General features: G+C 39.1%; 2 protein-coding genes across 4 annotated transcripts; one reads left to right on the top strand and one right to left on the bottom strand.

Moving 5' to 3' along the window:
* The first annotated feature begins 252 nt into the window (after positions 1 to 252).
* On the top strand, positions 253 to 8,375 carry dus1l (dihydrouridine synthase 1-like (S. cerevisiae)). The gene is made up of 14 exons (XM_042393921.1): positions 253 to 359; positions 1,229 to 1,474; positions 1,643 to 1,751; positions 1,889 to 1,939; positions 2,192 to 2,304; positions 2,450 to 2,532; positions 2,736 to 2,839; positions 3,018 to 3,165; positions 3,907 to 4,003; positions 4,232 to 4,320; positions 4,992 to 5,161; positions 5,238 to 5,275; positions 5,532 to 5,607; positions 6,962 to 8,375. The coding sequence occupies exons 2-14, from the start codon at positions 1,238 to 1,240 to the stop codon at positions 7,135 to 7,137; spliced, it is 1,491 nt and encodes a 496-aa protein (XP_042249855.1). The 5' UTR covers positions 253 to 359; positions 1,229 to 1,237; the 3' UTR covers positions 7,138 to 8,375.
* Positions 8,376 to 10,455: 2,080 nt separating this feature from the next.
* Positions 10,456 to 17,482, bottom strand: LOC121883842 (tryptase-2-like). 3 transcript variants are annotated; one of them, XM_042392297.1, is made up of 6 exons: positions 17,307 to 17,482; positions 14,889 to 14,971; positions 13,300 to 13,477; positions 11,517 to 11,791; positions 10,994 to 11,133; positions 10,456 to 10,828 (listed from the first exon to the last, which is right to left on the bottom strand). In XM_042392297.1, the coding sequence occupies exons 2-6, from the start codon at positions 14,938 to 14,940 to the stop codon at positions 10,637 to 10,639; spliced, it is 837 nt and encodes a 278-aa protein (XP_042248231.1). In that variant the 5' UTR covers positions 14,941 to 14,971; positions 17,307 to 17,482; the 3' UTR covers positions 10,456 to 10,636. The 3 variants fall into 3 exon arrangements, with proteins under 3 accessions (XP_042248231.1, XP_042248230.1, XP_042248232.1); XM_042392296.1 differs by having other exon boundaries at positions 14,889 to 14,985; XM_042392298.1 differs by lacking the exon at positions 14,889 to 14,971 and having other exon boundaries at positions 17,307 to 17,479.
* Positions 17,483 to 19,975: the final 2,493 nt, after the last annotated feature.

Genomic DNA, 19,975 nt, shown 5'->3' on the forward strand with positions numbered 1-19,975 from the left:
TTCATTACTTTTACAGGTGGACTGTAGCTTTTGGCCCCCATCACTTACATTGTAATTATGAAGGGATCCTCTAATGGTCAGTATGAACAGAAGGAATGACTACAGCAAGAAAAACATGTTTCAATGTTCACTTGAGCACCTGACTCTTGTTTTAGTTTTAAGACAGACTTGAAAAGAGTCTGAGTACTTTTGCACCACATCAGAAGGGGGCGATATTACACCAAATGAGATAAACACCAACCATTTTCAAGAAGAAGAAGAGCGGAAATAGCAAAGTGTCGCACCGGTGCTGTTTCACTGTTACACATTGTTGGAAAGTGCTGCGCCAGGAATACTCTCCAAATCTCACAGTAATACAGGTGAAACAACAAACTATCTAAGTATTTATTGATAAGTACAGTTAGTACATGAGCAGAGCAGTGCATGATGCACCCAGAGAGACTTAAATGTGCTACATTTCCTGTCAAAACTCGTTATAGTTGTGTAACTTAATGTCAACTGAGCACACTTAGCTTTGCCAGCTAACTGACTCTTAACAGTTACAGCACAGAAAGAGATAACTAGTTAGTAGTAAATGCTAATAACTATCGAGGCAGACAATGTAAGAGAGTAAAACACGAAAACGCTTGAAACCTATAAAATATTAGTTGCTGTTACAAACGTGAAAATGTGGCTAAGCAGCAACATTTTAATGTGTAATAGCTAGTTTAACTACATCCTAGTTCAGTGTTTTAAGCCCAAAACATCTCACTCAGGTACAGCTGACTCTTGTCTGTGCACAAACAAGTCACATTTAGCTCAGTGTTAAACAGTATCAGCCTTTTGTCAGTAACTCAGAGTTCAAGTGTTGACTGCTGGTTTGAAACTAACAAACTTAACTCTTTGTAACGAATGATAAGTTAAAAGCTGGAGAGAAGGGTTGTAAAGAGCAGAGAGCAACAACACAACACTCCAGAATCAATCAATCATCAATTCAACTTTATTTATATATCACCTTTCAAACCTTTCTTATTTTCTCCACTTGTAGTTTATCACCTTTCATTATCTGTTTTAGCCATATTGTCATCTTTGCCTCTTTAGTTTGGTTCTTCAGGTAGAGTCGCTTTGTTCTTTTGTCAGCTGTTTCCTCGGATACCTGCTGAAAGCCCGGCTTAGTCGGTGAAGTCTGTGTTTGTTCAGCTTTTTGCAGCGTCTTTAATCATTTTTTGTCCTTCCCGGTCCGGTGAAGTCACCTGTAATGGCCAAGCTCCAGGGCTTTGAGTTCTGGAGGAAGACCCTGAAGGAGGCAACCTATGTGGTGGCACCCATGGTGGACCAGAGCGAGCTGGCCTGGCGCCTGCTGAGTCGTCGGCACGGTGCTCACCTCTGCTACACCCCCATGCTGCACGCTCAGGTGTTTGTTCGTGACGCCAACTACAGGAGAGAAAACCTGTACAATGAGGTTTGTGAGGAGGACAGACCTCTCATCACACAGGTGAGGATCACTGATTGTTACTGATGAGAGACTGAAGAGCTGGTTTTTATATGCAATTGTTTTGTCATCACAGGCTTATCATAAGGCGATTCATGTAACATATATATTTCCTCACTCTGTGCTGATAGTATTGATGTTAAACACAGTGTTGCATCTCTTGTGTGTCAGTTTTGTGCCAATGATCCGGAGGTGTTCATTAAGGCGGCTCTGCTGGCTCAGGACTACTGCGACGCCATCGACCTCAACCTGGGCTGTCCACAGATGATTGCTAAAAGAGGTACACACACTTCCTACAGAAATGAACCCCTCAATGTCTGATTTTGATGACTCCCTCTGGTTGTCTCAGAAAATACACTAATCTTCAATATGCCAGAGTGAAAGGAAGACTAACCTGTCTTACTGCTTGTTTTTAAGGCCACTATGGAGTTTTCCTACAAGACGAATGGGAGTTATTAGAGAAAATGGGTAAGTTTGTGTTTAAATCTGTAATATTTTTGGTTCAGTAAACACATTAACAAAAGAAATTTCACTATTTCCTGTCTGTTATGATGACAAGTCATGATCTCAGGAAGTAAGTGTTGGACTCAGGGATGATGTAAGATCAAATGTAAATTCTAAAACCTGCAAATTGTTAAAAAAAAAAAAAAAAAGTCACATTTCTTGCATCAGTGTGCCACTTGAGCCTGAAACATCTAAAATTCTCCTCTTATTTTACAGTGAAGGTAGCCAACGAAAAGCTGTCGGTGCCCATCACATGTAAGATCCGTGTGTTCAAGGATATTGAAAAGACAGTCCGCTACGCCCAGATGCTGGAGAAAGCTGGATGTCAGGTATGCTTTTTTTTTTTTTAACAGATTGATTCACTGTCCTCTAAACAATTAGAAATATGTCAGAATGTTTGTATTTGTCTGTAAATTTAGCTATGAGGAAAGGATTTAAAAATGTGGCTTTGTTGATCCTCCATCTGTCTCCCAGCTGCTGACTGTGCATGGCAGAACCAAAGACCAGAAAGGAGCAATGACTGGTATCGCTAGCTGGGAGCACATCAAGGCCGTACGGTGAGCTACCCTCACTCCACGTGTACTTAAGTTCAAGCGGAGCATAAACAGATTTATCTAACCCTTCCAATTGTCCAAAACTATTAATCTACTGCTTTTTTATGCAATATAATATAATATAAAATCAAATGACTCGAAGTGCTTAACATTTGCCTCATACTTGAAAACATATTTTTAATACCTGATGTGTGTTTTTGCAACAGGAAGGCAATAAATATTCCCGTGTTTGCTAATGGCAACATTCAGCACCTGAGTGATGTGGAGCGCTGCATTCAGGAGACAGGAGTGCAGGGAGTTATGAGTGCAGGTTTGGAACATGTATCCATGAGGTCTCATTTTGTAATAAGCTGTGTTCCTTTCAGACATTTTTTTAAACTAATTGGTGTTAAAAGACAATAAATAACAATGATTCAAAATGTGTGTTTATGCTCAGGGTATGCATTGCTCTTAAACGCATTCTCTGTACATTTTTGTGTTGTTTTTAGAGGGGAACCTCCATAACCCTGCACTGTTTGAAGGACGCAGCCCCCCGGTGTGGGAGATGGCTGAGGAGTATTTAGAGGTGGTTAAGCAGCACCCCCCCTGCAGCCTGTCCTACGTACGAGCCCACCTGTTCAAGCTCTGGCACCACACGTATGTCTGTCTCCCTCTGTGTACATATACATTTACCTTACTGGCCCGAATATTTATTTCCTCTTTCACAGCAAAACGCATTACAGGAGCCGTCACAAACTCCTGTAACCCAGACTGGGCTGATGAAACTATTTTAGGACTGACTAACTCTAAAAGATAACTTTAAACACAGCTTAGGAAACTCACAACAACCAACCCATGATGTAGCACTCATAATGTAACAGGCTCACTCTGTAACGCAGAGACCAGACTCCATCCAAATAATATCTACTATGTGTTGGGACCAGTACGATAATCATTTAGGACCAGTGGACCTTTGGTAGAACTTGACTAGAAAGACTAGAAAGCTGCAACATGTATTTAATATAGTTGGAATAAACCTAGTTTGTTTTGTTTTGCCATGTCCACCACTTTGGTCCAGACTGAAATATCTCAACAGCTATCAGATGGATTGCTATTAAGTTTGGTACAGACACACACGTCTCCCTCAGGATGAAAGGTAATGACTTTGATGATCCCCTAATCTCTAGTGCCATCATCAGGTCAAAATTTATATCTGTCCAATACTTTGGATTATGATTCCCATCAGCCTCAGCTTTGTGTTTAGTGCTAATTAGTAAATGTTGGCATGCTATTGAAGGGGTTATGTTAGAAAACTAGGTCATTCAACATGTCGAAAGGCAAAGTGTTTATAGCTCTGAATCTGAATATTGATCTGCAGCCTTGTGATGTGTGTGTTAGGCTACAGATCCACCAGGACCTGAGGGAGGAGTTGGCCAAGGTGAAGACCCTCGAGGCTCTGGCGGATATCAGCAAGCAGCTGCGGCTGCGCTGTCAGGTAACAGCGGTTTTAAAAATGCATAAGAGAGGAAGTGGAAACAGGTAATTTGTCGCTCTGTAGCAAAGTGCTCAGCAGCACCAGAGAGAGGGAGAGGGTTAAAACAAAAAGCAGGGAGACTTTAAAACCTCCAGAACCAGATCAGAAACAGCAGGTGTACTTATACATGCAGGATGAAGGAGATATAGATGGTCTTCTACACCAATCGCTGTATGTGTCTCCCTACAGGAGGAGATAGCTAAAGGAAAGGATGTGGAAGAGAAGGAGAGCAGTCTGTCTTTCCCCCACTGGATCTGCCAGCCGTACATCAGACCAGCGTGAGTCACCACCCTCTCTTGTTTTTATTGTCTATAATTGTTTCACAGAGAGAGCTTCATACAGTTATCACTGATCTGCGTAGGAGACATCGACTCCATAGTAAACAAGCTTAGATAGGGAGGTACAGCTGAGTGTCTCTTAGACCTTGTTTACACGATAAATACAAGTGTAAACGACCATCGAGACACATTGTGATCCGATCACTCAAACTGCTTGCTGAGGTGGTCTGGGACACATTTGACCATATATCTTTTGTAGTGTAAACCCTAATGCATCCTGATGCTTTCCTGACAAGGACATAACAGGAAAATCTGTCATCAATGCAGGACGTGGTGATTGTTTTGGTGACAGCGTGCCAACTCTAAATGACTTTCTACTGTCAATCTCAACAGTTGGAATATTTATATTAGTTCTTGAAACATTTTTGTTTTCTTAGCTAGCCCGTGTGAAACAAATCTAGTGCTTGTCTGGCGACAGATTGATGTAATAACTGCGCGCCGGGCCCTTTGATCTTCTAGCGGAAGTGACATAGGCATTAACAAAGTCTGAACACGAGTGGTCAGCTGGACACCTTGGAGACGCATGATAGACACAGGTGTGAACTCACCGAAACGCATTTTAAACCAAGCGTAAACAGCCTCTTACTGTGGACTGATTACACGCCTTACAGGCCAAAGGACCCGGTTGCCAACGGTAACAGCCAGGGTTCAGAGGTGAAGAAGACGGTGTGTCAGAAGAGGGCACTGGAGGACTCCGATGGGACAGCTGACACACTCTCCAAAAACAAGCAGAAGAAGAGATCCCGCAACCCCAACAAGAACTTCTGTCCTGAGCAGAAACGTGAGTTTAACCAGCCGAGTTCCTCCTTTGAAACATACAAGCAGAATCTGACAATCACTCTTCTTTCTTCCTGCAGCCAAGTACATCAAATGTGAGCAGTGTGGGAACCCAAAGGTAAGCAGACAGTATAATCAACCAACACAGTGTCTTTATGCATTTCATTTGATTAGTAGTGGTCCCCCGCTAGCGTCTCAAAGTTTAAATCAACTCTTTGTGTAAAAATGAAGACATGTCCTCTTGTAAAGGCATCTATGCATGACACTCATGCATGTATGTGTTGTATTATGTTTTGTCCCAACTTTTAAAAAGAAACAATATATATTAACTGCATGTGTTCTATCACTAAACCAAGTTTTATTTTTCACTGCAGGGAAACAAGTGTGTCTTCAACCTGTGTCGAGGCTGCTGTAAGAAGAAGGCTTACAAAGAGGTGGCAGACTGTCCAAGTCAGTGTGTACACACACACACACACACACACACACATACACACACACACTCACACACACACACAACAAATAACAGTCTCAGCAAAATCTGCAGATGAGTGCTGCAAACCTGTGTGTTCTCATCAACTGCAGTTAAACAGATATTCTCAAAACAATAACAAGACGACCAGTACGGAAATAATTCACTGGTTAGTCGATGATCAGAAAATGAATCAGTGACTGTTCAGTTTAAGTCATTTATCAAGTAAAGGTACCAAACATTTGCGGTTTCCATCTTCTCAGTTGTGAAAATGTGCTGCTTTTCTCTGTTTTATATCGTTGTAAATTGGAATTTTTTTGACTGTTGGTGAGACTAAAACCCCATTGAGACTGGATGAAATGCTCTCTGTGCTCCTCGATGATTTAACCATGGGGAAAATGACAGGATATGGTCTGTAATAGACATAGACATGGACATTCAGCAGGACAAAGCCAAAAGCCTCCACAGGGGGGCACTGGAGATTTGAAGGTGAGGCAAAGATGCTGTTTAAGTCAAAAATCGTCCTCCTTCACAGTCAAATGTGAACACACAGACATGGAACACATGTGATATGATTTGCTGTGACTTACACTTCCTGAGGATATCATTATCTATAGAAATCAGAGAAAAAAGAGGCTTCAGAATTTGACTGAGAATCATCACATTTTTAAGTTTCTTCAGTATCAAAGTAATCAAGTGATAGTTGTCTGTACATCCATGGACACATTGTAAACATGAATTGCTAATAGCTAATTCAGCATACTTGGAGCCAATTTGCCAAAATGTAAACAAATGTGGTGTAAAACCAGAGCTCAAAAGAAATACCTGTATCTACATTACAATGACCCATGTGAGCTTTAATGGGATTTTGCTCTCTGATAGTTAATTTTTTTCTGTCACTATATTGGCTCTTAAATAACCCTGTATGTTGGTATTAGTATGTTTCCATCTACCAAATTAGCACAACAGTTTTGACTTCCTTCATTTTCACACCAAAGTCAAATTTCGCACCTGGTAAAAAAAAAAAAAAAAAACAGCTCTTCCCATGGAAAAAACTCAGAGGTCCACTTTAAGATATATCATTTCAGACGGGATTCAAATTACAGGAGGATCAATGAGTTTGCTGAAAAACAGTAGGTCATTTCACCTGCAACTATTACTGGGGAGGGAGTGAAAAGGACTGGATTAAAATCACTGACCAAGGCAGGTAAGTCAAAATAACCCCTCCCCTAGAGACATAAATCCAGTACAAATGGGGCTTTGTCATTATTTATAAAAAAAAACAAAAAAAAACTGATTGATATTGAAATAGTCTTTATTTGCTGTGGTTGACAGGCCACGGACTGAGGTTCAAGACCAAGGCAGAGAAGCGGAAAGCTGAGGAGGATGAGAAGAAGGAGGACGAGAGGAAGGAGGGCACAGAGACGGAGAGAAGCTGCAGCTCTCCTCGGCCTCTCTCAGATCCACTCACAGAGCTGCAGGAGCAGTCAAAGGCACAGCTGCCACTATGAGCAGGACAATGACTATCTCTACATGCACAAACCAAACTCTCAATATGACTCTGAGCTGTCACTGGTTATGACTAACTCAGTTAAGGCCACTTCTCTGATTAGACTCTCTGATAGACACCTGGGGATCATCTCATATTAAAACATCCTAGAGACATTTTGATATCAAAAATTAAAGTAGGTTCACACAATATTCTTGTGCCACGAACATTTCAGCCATCTTCATTATGTTGTGTTACCCATTGAAGAACAGTTCAGTCCAGATGTTCACTATAGTACAGATCAGTGCAACAAGGCTGCTGTGTGGGGCTACTTTGGTTTATTTTGCTGCTGCTGAAGACATTAGTTGGCAAGCTGATGTGTTTATTCAGCCAATAGTGAGATGTACTCAGAGGGTAATTAAGCGTCATGGAAGCAGGTAACCAGATTCATGTGTTAAGTAGAGGTGGCCATGATTAGTGAGGATGTACAGTATACTCACAACACAGCTGCTGCTAGGTAACCTCAGTGATAAGTGTCTGTCTGTACGGGATTGATGATGTAATATGGATGGACATCGATCAGCAGACCAAAACCATATTTTTTTATGTGATGTGGATTTCCTAGAGAATGATCAATTTGGGATTTTTTTTTTTTTTTGATGGGACAGTTGGGAAGTTTCCTCATCTTTTATTTTTAAGACAAAGATTTTATTGGGAGGATGAATTTTGGGGCAAAGTTGTTACTGAGCCACCAAAGTTAAAAGATTCCGATTGATGGAGAAAAACCCTGTCTTCACAGATTTTATTTCTTTCATTTAAGTTCATGAGTGTAGTTGCATTTTCAACTCATTAGTTGAACTATTTATTTTTGGTAAAAGTTTGCCTGTAGTACATTGTCTCATGTTTGTGCCTTTTGATGAGAAATACCACTGCCTATTCAGATATGAACTCAAGCTCATAAGGCGAAAAAGGGGGAGAGAAGGATTAAAGTGGTGCTCCATCTGCTGTTGTCTAAGACATGCCCAGTGACTACACGGTCCAAAGAGATGCATTTAAAGGTGCTACCTGTGTAATTGTGCATACAGTGTAAAAAGTCATACCACAACATTTTGGGAAAGGTACTTCTTTACCATCCTACAGTCATCTAAGCAGCTCAATATCAAAGTCATCTGTGTAAGTGTTTAGCCTAGCTTAGCACGAAGTTTGGAAGCTAGCGCAACTCTTATCAAAAGTGGAAATAAATGAAACTCCAAAAAACTTAACTCACTGTATCAGAAGTGAAAAATTACATATTGTGACACATGACTTTTGGATGTTTGGTGACTAGCTTGTTTGATAATAAGACAACATGTAAAAAACAGAACAAGCAAGCTTTGGAGGATTTTTTAAAAAACTTTTGGTGGAGGCTAGCTCTTTCCTGTAGTAGCCTTTTGCTAAGCTAGCCTGAAAATGTCATATTTTTCAACTGAACACAGAAAAGTTATTTATTGTCTCATCTCACTTAAAAGCCCTGAAAACTTGGTTTCAAGTAATTTTTTTATGACATTAAATAATCATGACATAACAATAAAGGACACTAAGTTCAATTTTGTAAAAAGTCACCTTTAGGTATTATTCATGACAAATGTAACACTCAGAAACCTGGCAACACAAGCAAACAACAGTTGAAATCCAGAAACTGCTAAATCCTGATTGGCGCACAGTATGTGACATCATCTTTTTTCAGCTGAGCCCCGCCTACGTCAAACCAGTCCAAAAAGCACTGATACTAAAACTGTTCTAACTTTGAGAGTAAATAAAAAAATAAATACATATAAATAAAAAATCCTCACGTTCAAGTTCCTCTTGTTGCTGATGATGTTTGCTGTGGATAAATAATTACAGCATTTATGAATTAGACAGATAAAAACAGTTTCATCAGCATGTCAAATGTTGACTGATGGAAGGTGAGTATCACCAACAATGTAGTTAAGCATCAGCAGCATGCAACGAGTCAGGATGCTTATCTTATCTAGCAGTGCCTTCTGAAGTGAAACATGAACTATCACTCTTTGCTTCATCTAAATGTGGATGTCAGCGAGTTGACTGATGATTCAGGTTTCTGCTTGTTTGCAGTTTTGGTTAAGTGTTGCTCCTGCAGTGAAATCTATTGTGACACACTGTTCAAAACTTAATGTCGAGTGTTTTGTTTCCGGTTTGATTATTAATTAATTTTGTTTTGTCTTTACATATATTTGATGAATGTCATCAGTATAGTGTCAGCATAGACTCTCGGTGTAAGTAACTTGCTCCCTTTAAGCACATAGCTGATCTACAGAACACATGGCAGCTTCAATATATTTTGCCCAGAGACAGAGAAACCAACTAGGAGTCTGAAACTCACTATAAAGCTGTGTAAAGCTGAGGGGAGCTGCAGAGTCGCTGATAATTCTCTGTAGGTTCATCACTACTAGTGACACTTCTCACATCACACACTGTCATTTCATACATTATAGCTGCTTTAAAAGAACCCTGTGGAGTTCTTGACCACTATTAGTACTTTGGAGCAATTTTCTGTGTGTTGCCTTCAGGGCCACTGAACAAATGGATTTTGAACTGTTGTCATGTCATCTCCATGACAACTGCACAAACTCCATTTGCTGTGGAAGACCATGAGCAGCAGGTAAAAGCTCTAGAAATCCTGGTAAGGTAACCTTGAGTGAAGATCATTTTGTCAAACATTCAATTGTTGTTTGTAGATTTCACTGATAACAAAACATGTCAAAATATCATTGACACTAGATGAGAGATCACTAAACTCATACTGATTCATGAATGTCCAATCTATCCTATAATTATTGAGATATTTTAGTCTGTAGTGGTGGACTGACTGATCAGCCGTCCATTGCTTGAGTCAAGCTGCCAGCAAGGCCAACAAATCAGATTTTAAAAAATGTCACTAAGAAAAAGTTGATTAATTTCAGAGCTACACAAGAGAACACTTTTCTCACATGTATTGAAAGTGCGTTAATTTCAGGGAAATGCATCCAGCTGTTCTGGAAATGAACGAAAATTGCATAAAATGTGGCATCTCATCTTGAGATGAATTCTGCAAGACATATGAAGTAAAAAAAACATGTAGTTGAGGATACATGTGTGAGAGGAAGGGTTAGTGTGTTAGTTCAGGAGTGGAGGGGTGTATACTGTGTGTAGATAAAAATGTCTGTTTTTGTGAATATGCCCAAAGCATGTGGACTGTGTTTGTTGCTAGAATGTAATACAGTGTGCCATCTGACTGTGCTGAACTTACTCCACAAGGGTTTGAACAGAAATTTTCCAAAACACATAGAGACACTGAAAGTGATGCTTAAAAGCTTTAATGCAAAGAATTTAGTTGAGGAAAGCAGAGTACATGTCATCCAGTGTAAATGACTGCATGGACTGACAGAACAATCCGAGAAAAACTAGAAAGAGGCGGGTTGTCTGGTGAGTCGACTGGACAGCTTCAGCTTCTGGGAAATTTAGACCTTGGCTGAAGCTTTCTAGCCGCGGTGGATGTAACCGTTGATGAAGTCCAGATACTCAGACACTCTGGTGTAGAGGCCAGGGCGGTTACTGAGACCACAGCCTTCAGGACTCTCATAACTCACAATGCCCACCTGCTTAAACTCACCACCAACACGACACGCCAGCGGGCCGCCTTCATCCCCCTGAAGAGGACAAAAAAACACGACCTTCTTTGTGTAAGTGCTTGATTCAGTGTGTAGTTTACCTCTATGTTAAAACATCAGTTACTGTCATGTCAGATTTACTCCCAGCTGCCCACATTCAGCATCTAAGATTGATTTTATGTTGAGAATTGAACTTGTATCTCAACTGACTTAAATAGTAAAACTCACTGTGCAGGTGTCCTTGCCTCCTGCCATGTACCCTGCACACAGCTCTTTAGACGTCAGCCAAGGATAAGCCGCCTTACAATCCTTATCAGAGACGATGGGGATCTTCAACTCCTGAAGGGTTTCTGGAGACGGCAGTGGAACTGCATGGACACATATAGAATAAGTGATATAATGATGTAGTTTAGTGACCAAGGTATTTGTGGCTGGATGTTTTAATGTTTTTCTGTCTGTGGTAAACTAAGCCTTGAGAGAGGAGATCATATCATTCATAGTGGGTAGGGTCATATCATAGTAGGGTCCATGGTCCAGAATAAAGATAACAATTAAACTCAGTCTGTACACACCTACAGTCCTGAGAGAAACCTAATTAATCAGGCCAAATAAGTGAAAACACCTATGGAGCCCTAAATTCTCCATCAAACTCTGTATAGTTAGATGAGAAGAACAAACTAACACATTATATCTCATTTGTTGAATCTGTATGAAAACAGTTTTGGTCACCTACTTGATGTGCAGAACTTACCATCATTCTCAATGTGGCCCCAGCCAGCGATCCAACACTCAGATGATGCATGAAAGTTGACGTTGGCCGTGGACAGAGTCACCCGTCCACCCTGTCCTTTAGTCAACTTTTTCTTCAGCCAGACCAGGGCGATGTTGTTCACAGAGCCTCCGCCAAAGGATCGGTACTGAGGGTGTTTGTAGACATCATTTACACCCACGTAACGTGTAGTCGCCTCGTGCAGCTTGTATGAGCCAACAAAAACCATTGATCGACGCAAGCTAGGTTTACGCTGGCTGGCAACACAAACACACATATACTGTGTTAGTTTTTCAGCATTTTTTGATGACCCTTCATTATGTACATATACCTTAACACACACAACACACTTGTATTCCATTATGTAGGTGGGTTCTGCAAAAGTGGGACATTTAAGCATTGCCTTGTTTTTCCATTTGACTGGATGAAACCAATAATGATTATATATCTATTAGTCGCTTATATTTGTGTGACATCATCATTGTGGGTGTAACAGAAATTCATACAGTCTGGTTGGTGTGTGTTCAGAGTGTAAGGCCAAATAAATTGTACTGGTATTTTTATAATACAGCATCACATTTCGGTAGGTTGTTCTGATACCAGGCTCAACATATTCATATTGACTATGGATCAAACAGCTACAGGTAATGTGAAATGGATTACTCATAGTGATGAACTCACAGAAAATTATCATCCGACTCTGCAGTTCCCTTCAACTCAACGGAGCTCATTGATTTGATTCTCCAGTTTGCAACTTAACTGTTTTGTTTCACTCTCACAGTTCTCACTGTGTAATTTTCAGCTGCAGCAGACAGCTGTGGTCAATGAAAAGGCTCTAAAAACCCACTTTACACTACCTGCTTAGCACCAAATAGCAAATGGACTAATTAGCAACTAGCTGGTGAACATTGTGGAGCATTTAGCAGCCAGATATGTTTCACAGGAGTTGTTAGAGACAAAATTCACAACTTAAAGAGAGTGAAAATGCTTTTACAGTTGTAAAGTCACAAGAAACACAACTCCAAATGAATGTTAATATTTCTGTGTGTCTGTTGGATGTGTGAATAACCAACTTTAAACACTGTCAGAGGTGTGTCTACAGCTTGCTGCTCGAAGTAGCCAAAACCTCAGTTATTTTAAAGTTTAAACAAATACAAATTGGCCAGCTACGGCCTTGTATCTTAATCATCTTTATTTTTCTGGGGATTTGTATTTTGAGCACCGCTTAAGGTGTTAGCGTATTTTATGCAGTATTATTGCAATACTAACAGACAAGGATAATGAGCTGGATCAAGATGTTAAAGTTGTCAATTTTGTACCATATTTATTAGTTTTCAGAATCTATGTCCACAACTATTTTAACTTTAGCCTCAGTTACCCATTGTACTTTATGACAAATTATTTATAATATTTTAGTGTTCAAAGCTTTATTCACTGGTTAAACAGTTTTCATGGGTTAAAGTAACAGCAGTCACACTTTCATTGAGGTTTGTTGTTACATGAATTGTATTAAAATGTTAATGTTAAAATGTTCAAATGTATATTGATAGTTATTGATTTCAGTATAATTATTAAATGTTTTCAATGAAAGCAATTGAAGTTTTGAATCAATTCAGTAACTTTTAACTTTTCAACAGTAATCAGTTTGCCAGTATTTCTTTCTACCATAAGTCTCCGGGGTAAAAGCCAGCGCAGTGGTGATACAAGCAATCAGTGTTATGCAGATGATTAGTGTCCTGTGAAAAAAAGACAGTTACACACTTACTCATCCCAGCAGCTTGCAGCGGTCAGCACCCACTGATCGTTGAGGATGGAGCCGCCGCAGCGCCAGTTATCGGTGCCATCAGATGTTGTGATGCTTATGTGAACCATCCACGGCCATCTGTCCTTAACAGCATCCTTCTTCCCAACGATGGAGCTCTCCACCTCAGCCCCAAACAAACCTTTAGAAAGATGCAATGATGAAACTTTGTAAAAGTTATGTTGAGGTAGAAGTATTGAGATGGTTACATTAAGTATAAAGTTGAAAGTGTTTGACATATTTGACAAATCAGACATTGTCTTTGGTTGATTCTACAGTCTGGTCACTACAGGAAGAGATGCTGTGTAAATAGTTTGCACAGATCAACCTAAAATGTCCAGGTATGTTGTTTTGCCAGAGAAGACTGCAGATATTGATACCATGTTTCCTAGTTGGCTCTTAAGATTTTTTTATTTCTTTATTTGGTGTTTCAAGAGAAACTATGGTCCACTTTAACACAGTTCTGTAAAATAACTCATTTTCTTCATCACAGTTTAGTTTGGTCGTCTTTCTGCCGCTGAAACAAATGTACTAAAGAAAATAGTTAAGATTGCATCTAAAATTACTGGTCACTTATTGGTCTTTAAGGTGTATTCTTGTTGCAGCTTAGTTTTCAGGATTTAATGGTACTTTGTGTATTTTAATACGATTTTATTCATATGCTGTGTTGAATATTGTCCTGGCTGTGCAGCTCTATGAGTTTATCAAGGTGAGTTCCTAATGTTTGTTGTAATGGCAATAAAGTTAATTAAACTCTCAATTGAACTCAGCTTAACTACCACATTATGATTTGTAAAAATGTTTGTCAGTTTATTAAGGTAGCAAATTATATTTTACTAATAAGAGTAGGTATGTTGAAGTTGAAACTCCACTAAATGACTCATCAGTCCTTCTGGTGATATTAGAATAATGTTCTTTAGATGACAAGGAAAACGTTAACCTTGACTCAACTTAAAAATAGATTCACAACTCACACTAAATCCTTTCTAATTAAATCAACACAATGCAGTTTAAATTCTAACTGAAACAGGTGTTTATAAGTAAAGGCACCATTTCAGCAGAGTTGGGATGAACATTTTAAAAACTGTAATAGGTCATTCCCTCATTATTAAAGAGTGCAATATTGTGTTGTGACATTTTGGCAGGAGGAGCCGGGGTTTTTAACCATCAGCTCTTAGGTTTTTTAACCAGTCCCTTCTTATAATAAAAGCATTTGACTACAAACACTCACATCGGGAAGCATGTCAACAATCACAACTTAATAACTAATTATATGACAACAATGAAATTATGGAAAACACAATGACACCAGTAAAGAAACAGCACCATGAACACATAAAATCAAACTATGTCCATGAGTCTGTGGCCCTGGTGCATGCTGGGAGGATTCCCTACATGCCTACCTCAGGATGCTACGATAGAGACATACAAACTACACATTTTTAGATGAACTCTAATAAGAACGTTTAATATTTGGCCTCCACTGCCAACTTAATTGAATACAAATAAGAATTAACACATTGGTCAAAATGTACACTGAATGTCTTTCTCACCTCCAGTGTTGTGGATCAGGACCAGCACAGTCAGTAGTTTGCAGAAAGCCATGGCTGTGATGGAGTGAGGCAGTGGCCCTAAGCTTTATACACACAGCTGGAGATAAAATCAGCTTCTAATCAACACTAATCGCCTTCCCTTTCCTCTCAAACCAGAGGTGGAAAAATACATTTACTCAATTATTGTCAAGTACAAATTTCAAATACACGTATTTTGCCTGAGTATTTTCATTTTGTAAGGATTTATATATTTGCTGCACAACATTTCAGAGAGAAATATTGTGCTTTTAATATATTTTATATTCATCTCAGACTTGTAGCACTTTAATTAACAAGGTTATAGATTTAGAACATTGGCTCTTTAAATATAACTCACTGAATGTTTAAACTAGAGTATTTTGGTCAAAAGGAACAGCTGAATTCTCTATTTCACTCATTTAAAAGCAGCTTTTTTACAGTAAATTGATATTATGAAGGATATTCTGGCTCTCCTGCCTGTCCTGATCCCAATAATAGTACAAGAAATTCAAAATTATTTTGTTATCATAGTGTTTCTCTAATTTTATTGTTGGATTTAGTCTATCTGCTGCTCAGACTGTTTTTAGGCACCAATATATTGTTGCATAACCCTTTATTTCAACCTTCCCTATTTGAGAGTAATGAACAGTATATAAACACTCAATAAATCATTTATAACACACTATCAGGGCCGTGCAGAGACCTTTAGAGGGGCAGATGGAACAAGACTTTTAAACACCATACACCGACATTACTTACAACATAACATGTTGAATTATAGCAACCCTTATTCAAACAGAATACAACATGGAGTCTTACAACAAATCGCATCATAGTATATCATTGTCCCCACCTGATGATATCGGAGGGGGACCATGATTCTCTCTCTATTGTCTGTGTGTGTGTTCTGTTGGCAGTACCTTGTTCTTTTCAATTTAAAGTCACAACAGTCTTATTCAGCAGCGCAAAAATCACACTCAGCTGTATCATCTCAACTATCAAATAGCATCTCAAACGTTCCTGATGATGTTACTCCAACATGAAAATGATATTTGTCATTATAACAGCAATAATAAACGCCAAGATGACTACACACGTAGCAATCCAAACATTCACTTATCTGTGCACATCTCTCACAAAAAAAGTTTACATAATTTCAAAACAAAAACAAGGGCAGAAACATTCATAAACTGAATGTGATGACACATCAAACTGTACACTAAACAGAGCTCTCTGTCAGTATTTTTATTTATCTCTTCTTTTTAATAACCTCCACCTCTTCTTACAGCCATGTGAACTGTAGCTGCTATGCAGATCAGCCATGGTACTAAAAACCACAGTGATACATTTGTGCCTCATAATCATCACTTCATAGTATGTTGAGTATCACCAGTATGACCTAAGGCACACATGTTTTACCTGATGGGGTACATAGTACAGTTGCTGTTGAGGGGGTTGCTGGGGAGGTTGCTGCCGTCATAACATGCTTTTCATTACGCTAACATGTCGTTTCCCTCACTTCTATCTCTTCGCGAGGACGGAAGAATTTAATTCACCAAACAGGACGTCCTCGCTCACTCTAGTGTCATTTTGAGGAGACGGTGTATGTAGAAGTCAGCTTTAAATATGTAGAACTTATTAAGTAACAGTTTAAACTCTAAAGTTTGAATCGAAAATCTATTCATACAATTAATTAGCCTAATACTTTACACTGTTACTTAATAATGTATACATAGTGATAGCTGGAAGGAAAACACCTGATAACTGCTCCAATTTGTATCATTTGATTATAGATCTATAGCATCGTCTGGCTGTCACAGAATAAGACACAAATAGACGATTTAAACCCGTTAATTACTGAACGAACAGAACCGATATAAAGGAACAATAAAAACAGCTGTAGCCTGCAGAATATGTCTGAATAAAACGTTGCTTATTTAGTTTGTGAAAATCTGACGTGATGATTTTGTAGGAGACACACTGAAACGGAGAAGAAGAAAGGAGAAGCCTTTTGGCTTATGGAGAAAAGAAAAGAAAGTCACAAGTTTTGAGAGTGTTTTTTGTGATTGATTCATGATTCAGTAATTTTCATTTTATGAATAAATATGATCAGCTGCTGTTGGTACTTTCATTCCTGTCCCACAGGTAGTTTTGCTGATCTGCTGTATGACGACAACAGCCGACTGTTTACTGTCCCGTCAGATCAGCTGACCAATCAATACACACATTACATACATAGCGTAATGAAAAGCACCCATACTTTTTCCACTCAAGCAGCACACTGTGGTGAGCTGGTGGCTAACTGAACAGGCTGTACAACAAACGTGCACGTTCACTTCACTTCGTCTTGTAAATACACCAAACAACGCGCACATAACACCGCTGCAAAACCCCGCTTACCGGCAGCTGAAGTTCTCCCTTTTTAGAGCGAAATGAAATTCTCCCGCAGAGCGTCTGTCTGCAGCGTCCCTGGTTGCCGCAGCAACTCAGTTACGACTGTTAGGGTACGTCACGGATGACCTCAGGTGAAAGGTCATCATGTGACTGACGGCAGCGGTCATGACGGTCATTTTATTAGGGCCTGAGCCCCAAAGGAGCGAAGACCCTCTTGTATCTGTTGTGGTTCTTTCTTTCTTTCTTTCTTATCTCGCCGTTTCAAAACTAAATTTGACCCCCTACACATGTTGAAAAACTCTCCAAATGTGGTACGCACATCAGGTATGGTGAAAAATTTGATAAAATGTGAAAATTATCCCCCAAAGTGCCAAAATGTGCCCTATAGCGCCACCTATGTATCTAATATGGCAGCCACGGCCTGTAGGAATGTCGTAGAGAGATCGAACCAAAACTCAATTATTCGTCTCATCAAGACCTACAAATCATATGCTGACACCCTTCCCTAAATCCAACAGGAAGTCCGTAATATGCCCATCAAAGTACGACTTTGTGCCAATTTTAGACCCCCAAGAAACGCTATCTCCTCCTAGAGCGTTATGGTATCGGCTTCAAACTTTAATACATGACTTATCACACTATGCTGAACAAGTTATTAAAAACTTTGTAATAACTCGACCAGTTTAGATATTATAAGCCCCGAAAGTTGAAGTGCCACATCGCACCTTACAATGTAAACCAATGGGGAGGCAATCTCTGAGCATGGACTTTGTGCCAAACTGAGGCGTCTGACATCTAAACTATAAGTCAGACCACTTTCAAACCTGTATGAATGGATTCACGACGAAAATTCCTATACGAATGTGATTTTTAATGTGAGATTTGGCCAAAGTCATGGGATTTATGAAGATATTTCCACTAGAAGACTGCTCTGAAATCCTTCTCTCCAGCTGAGAGGGAGAGGGAGGGAAGAAAGTGGGGGGATGGGTGTCACGTTAAATGGAGCTCATTTTTGAAGGATACAGCAGAAAGGTCTATATACATACAGTACATTTATACAAACTTTGTATGAAGTTTGGTGTTATTATCATTCATTTTACAATAATTATGAGTCTTATATGTATAATTCAGCACTGAGGATGACCTATGAGGGGAAGGGGAAAATGGAGTGAGAGTGACAGTTTAGTGATAAAGTGCTGCAGAAAAATAAATATTACTACTAAAATTTGTAGCTCTGTACTGCAGTATTTCCTTTATTAAGGCCCAAGCACCCAGCGGTTCGCTCACATTCTCCATTCAAATATATGAGTATTTTTCTGTGTCCACCTGCAGTTACTTATTGTCTCTACACACCTGACAGTACACATTTCAATCAAACTTTGACCAGGTCATGTGTGTTAGAATTCCTCTCATGAAACATCTGTAACTGATGTATAAACAGTTAGTGAAAGCTTGATAACAGTATACTGTGACTGTACACACATGAACTATTTACTAACAGTATTTATTCACTTTTAAATGTTAATAAATAATCATTCACACTTTAAAATAGTTTGAAAATGTGTTCAAAACTCATGAATACATGAAACAAGTTATCATTATTCTGTCAAACCATTATTGTGAATTAAGTGTTTATATCCTGCTTATAAATGTTAAATGTGGGTTTAAAATGACCAGAAAGGCACAGATCATTTAGAAAAAGATCTTGTCTTTTTAATATCACAAGACACCGCACTCATTGTATGAACTAAATTCCCAGCTAGAGTGTCTCCTGTAAAAACAAACACAAACGTTACTTTTAGATGAGTTGCTAATGCTTTTGTCTATCTGTTATTTACAGGTCGTTGGTGCAAATGGACTGGCTTTTGGCAAGTTTCTGTTTTATAAAAGCACTGACTGAAGCTGGGTTCTCCTTTACACATGTTTTTTCAACTCAATTAAAGATTAATTATCACATCTACATCTGAAGTGTAGAATAAATAAAGGGACAAATGGCAGTGTAAGCCAGTATTAGACATAAAGTGAAAGAAGTGCTGACTGTGAAACGACAGTCAATAGAGATGCATCACTCTCTTCCAGACAGACCAGCATCAGTATAATGTCAGTATAGACACTCTGTGTAAGTAACTTGCTCCCTTTAAGCACATAGCTGATCTACAGAACACATGGCAGCTTCAATATATTTTGCCCAGAGACAGAGAAACCAACTAGGAGTCTGAAACTCACTATAAAGCTGTGTAAAGCTGAGGGGAGCTGCAGAGTCGCTGATAATTCTCTGTAGGTTCATCACTACTAGTGACACTTCTCACATCACACAGTGTCATTTCATACATTATAGCTGCTTTAAAAGAACCCTGTGGAGTTCTTGACCACTATTAGTACTTTGGAGCAATTTTCTGTGTGTTGCCTTCAGGGCCACTGAACAAATGGATTTTGAACTGTTGTCATGTCATCTCAATGACGACTGCACAAACTCCATTTGCTGTGGAAGACCATGAGCTGCAGGTAAAAGCTTTAGAAATCCTGGTAAGGTAACCTTGAGTGAAGATGATTTTGTCAAACATTCAATTGTTGTTTGTAGATTTCACTGATAACAAAACGTTATATTATCAGTGGCACTAGATGAGAGATCACTAAACTCATACTGATTCATGAATGTCCAATCTATCCTATAA

The sequence above is a fragment of the Thunnus maccoyii genome, chromosome 18 (genome assembly GCF_910596095.1).
Source record: "Thunnus maccoyii chromosome 18, fThuMac1.1, whole genome shotgun sequence".
Taxonomy (NCBI): Eukaryota; Metazoa; Chordata; class Actinopteri; order Scombriformes; family Scombridae; genus Thunnus; species Thunnus maccoyii.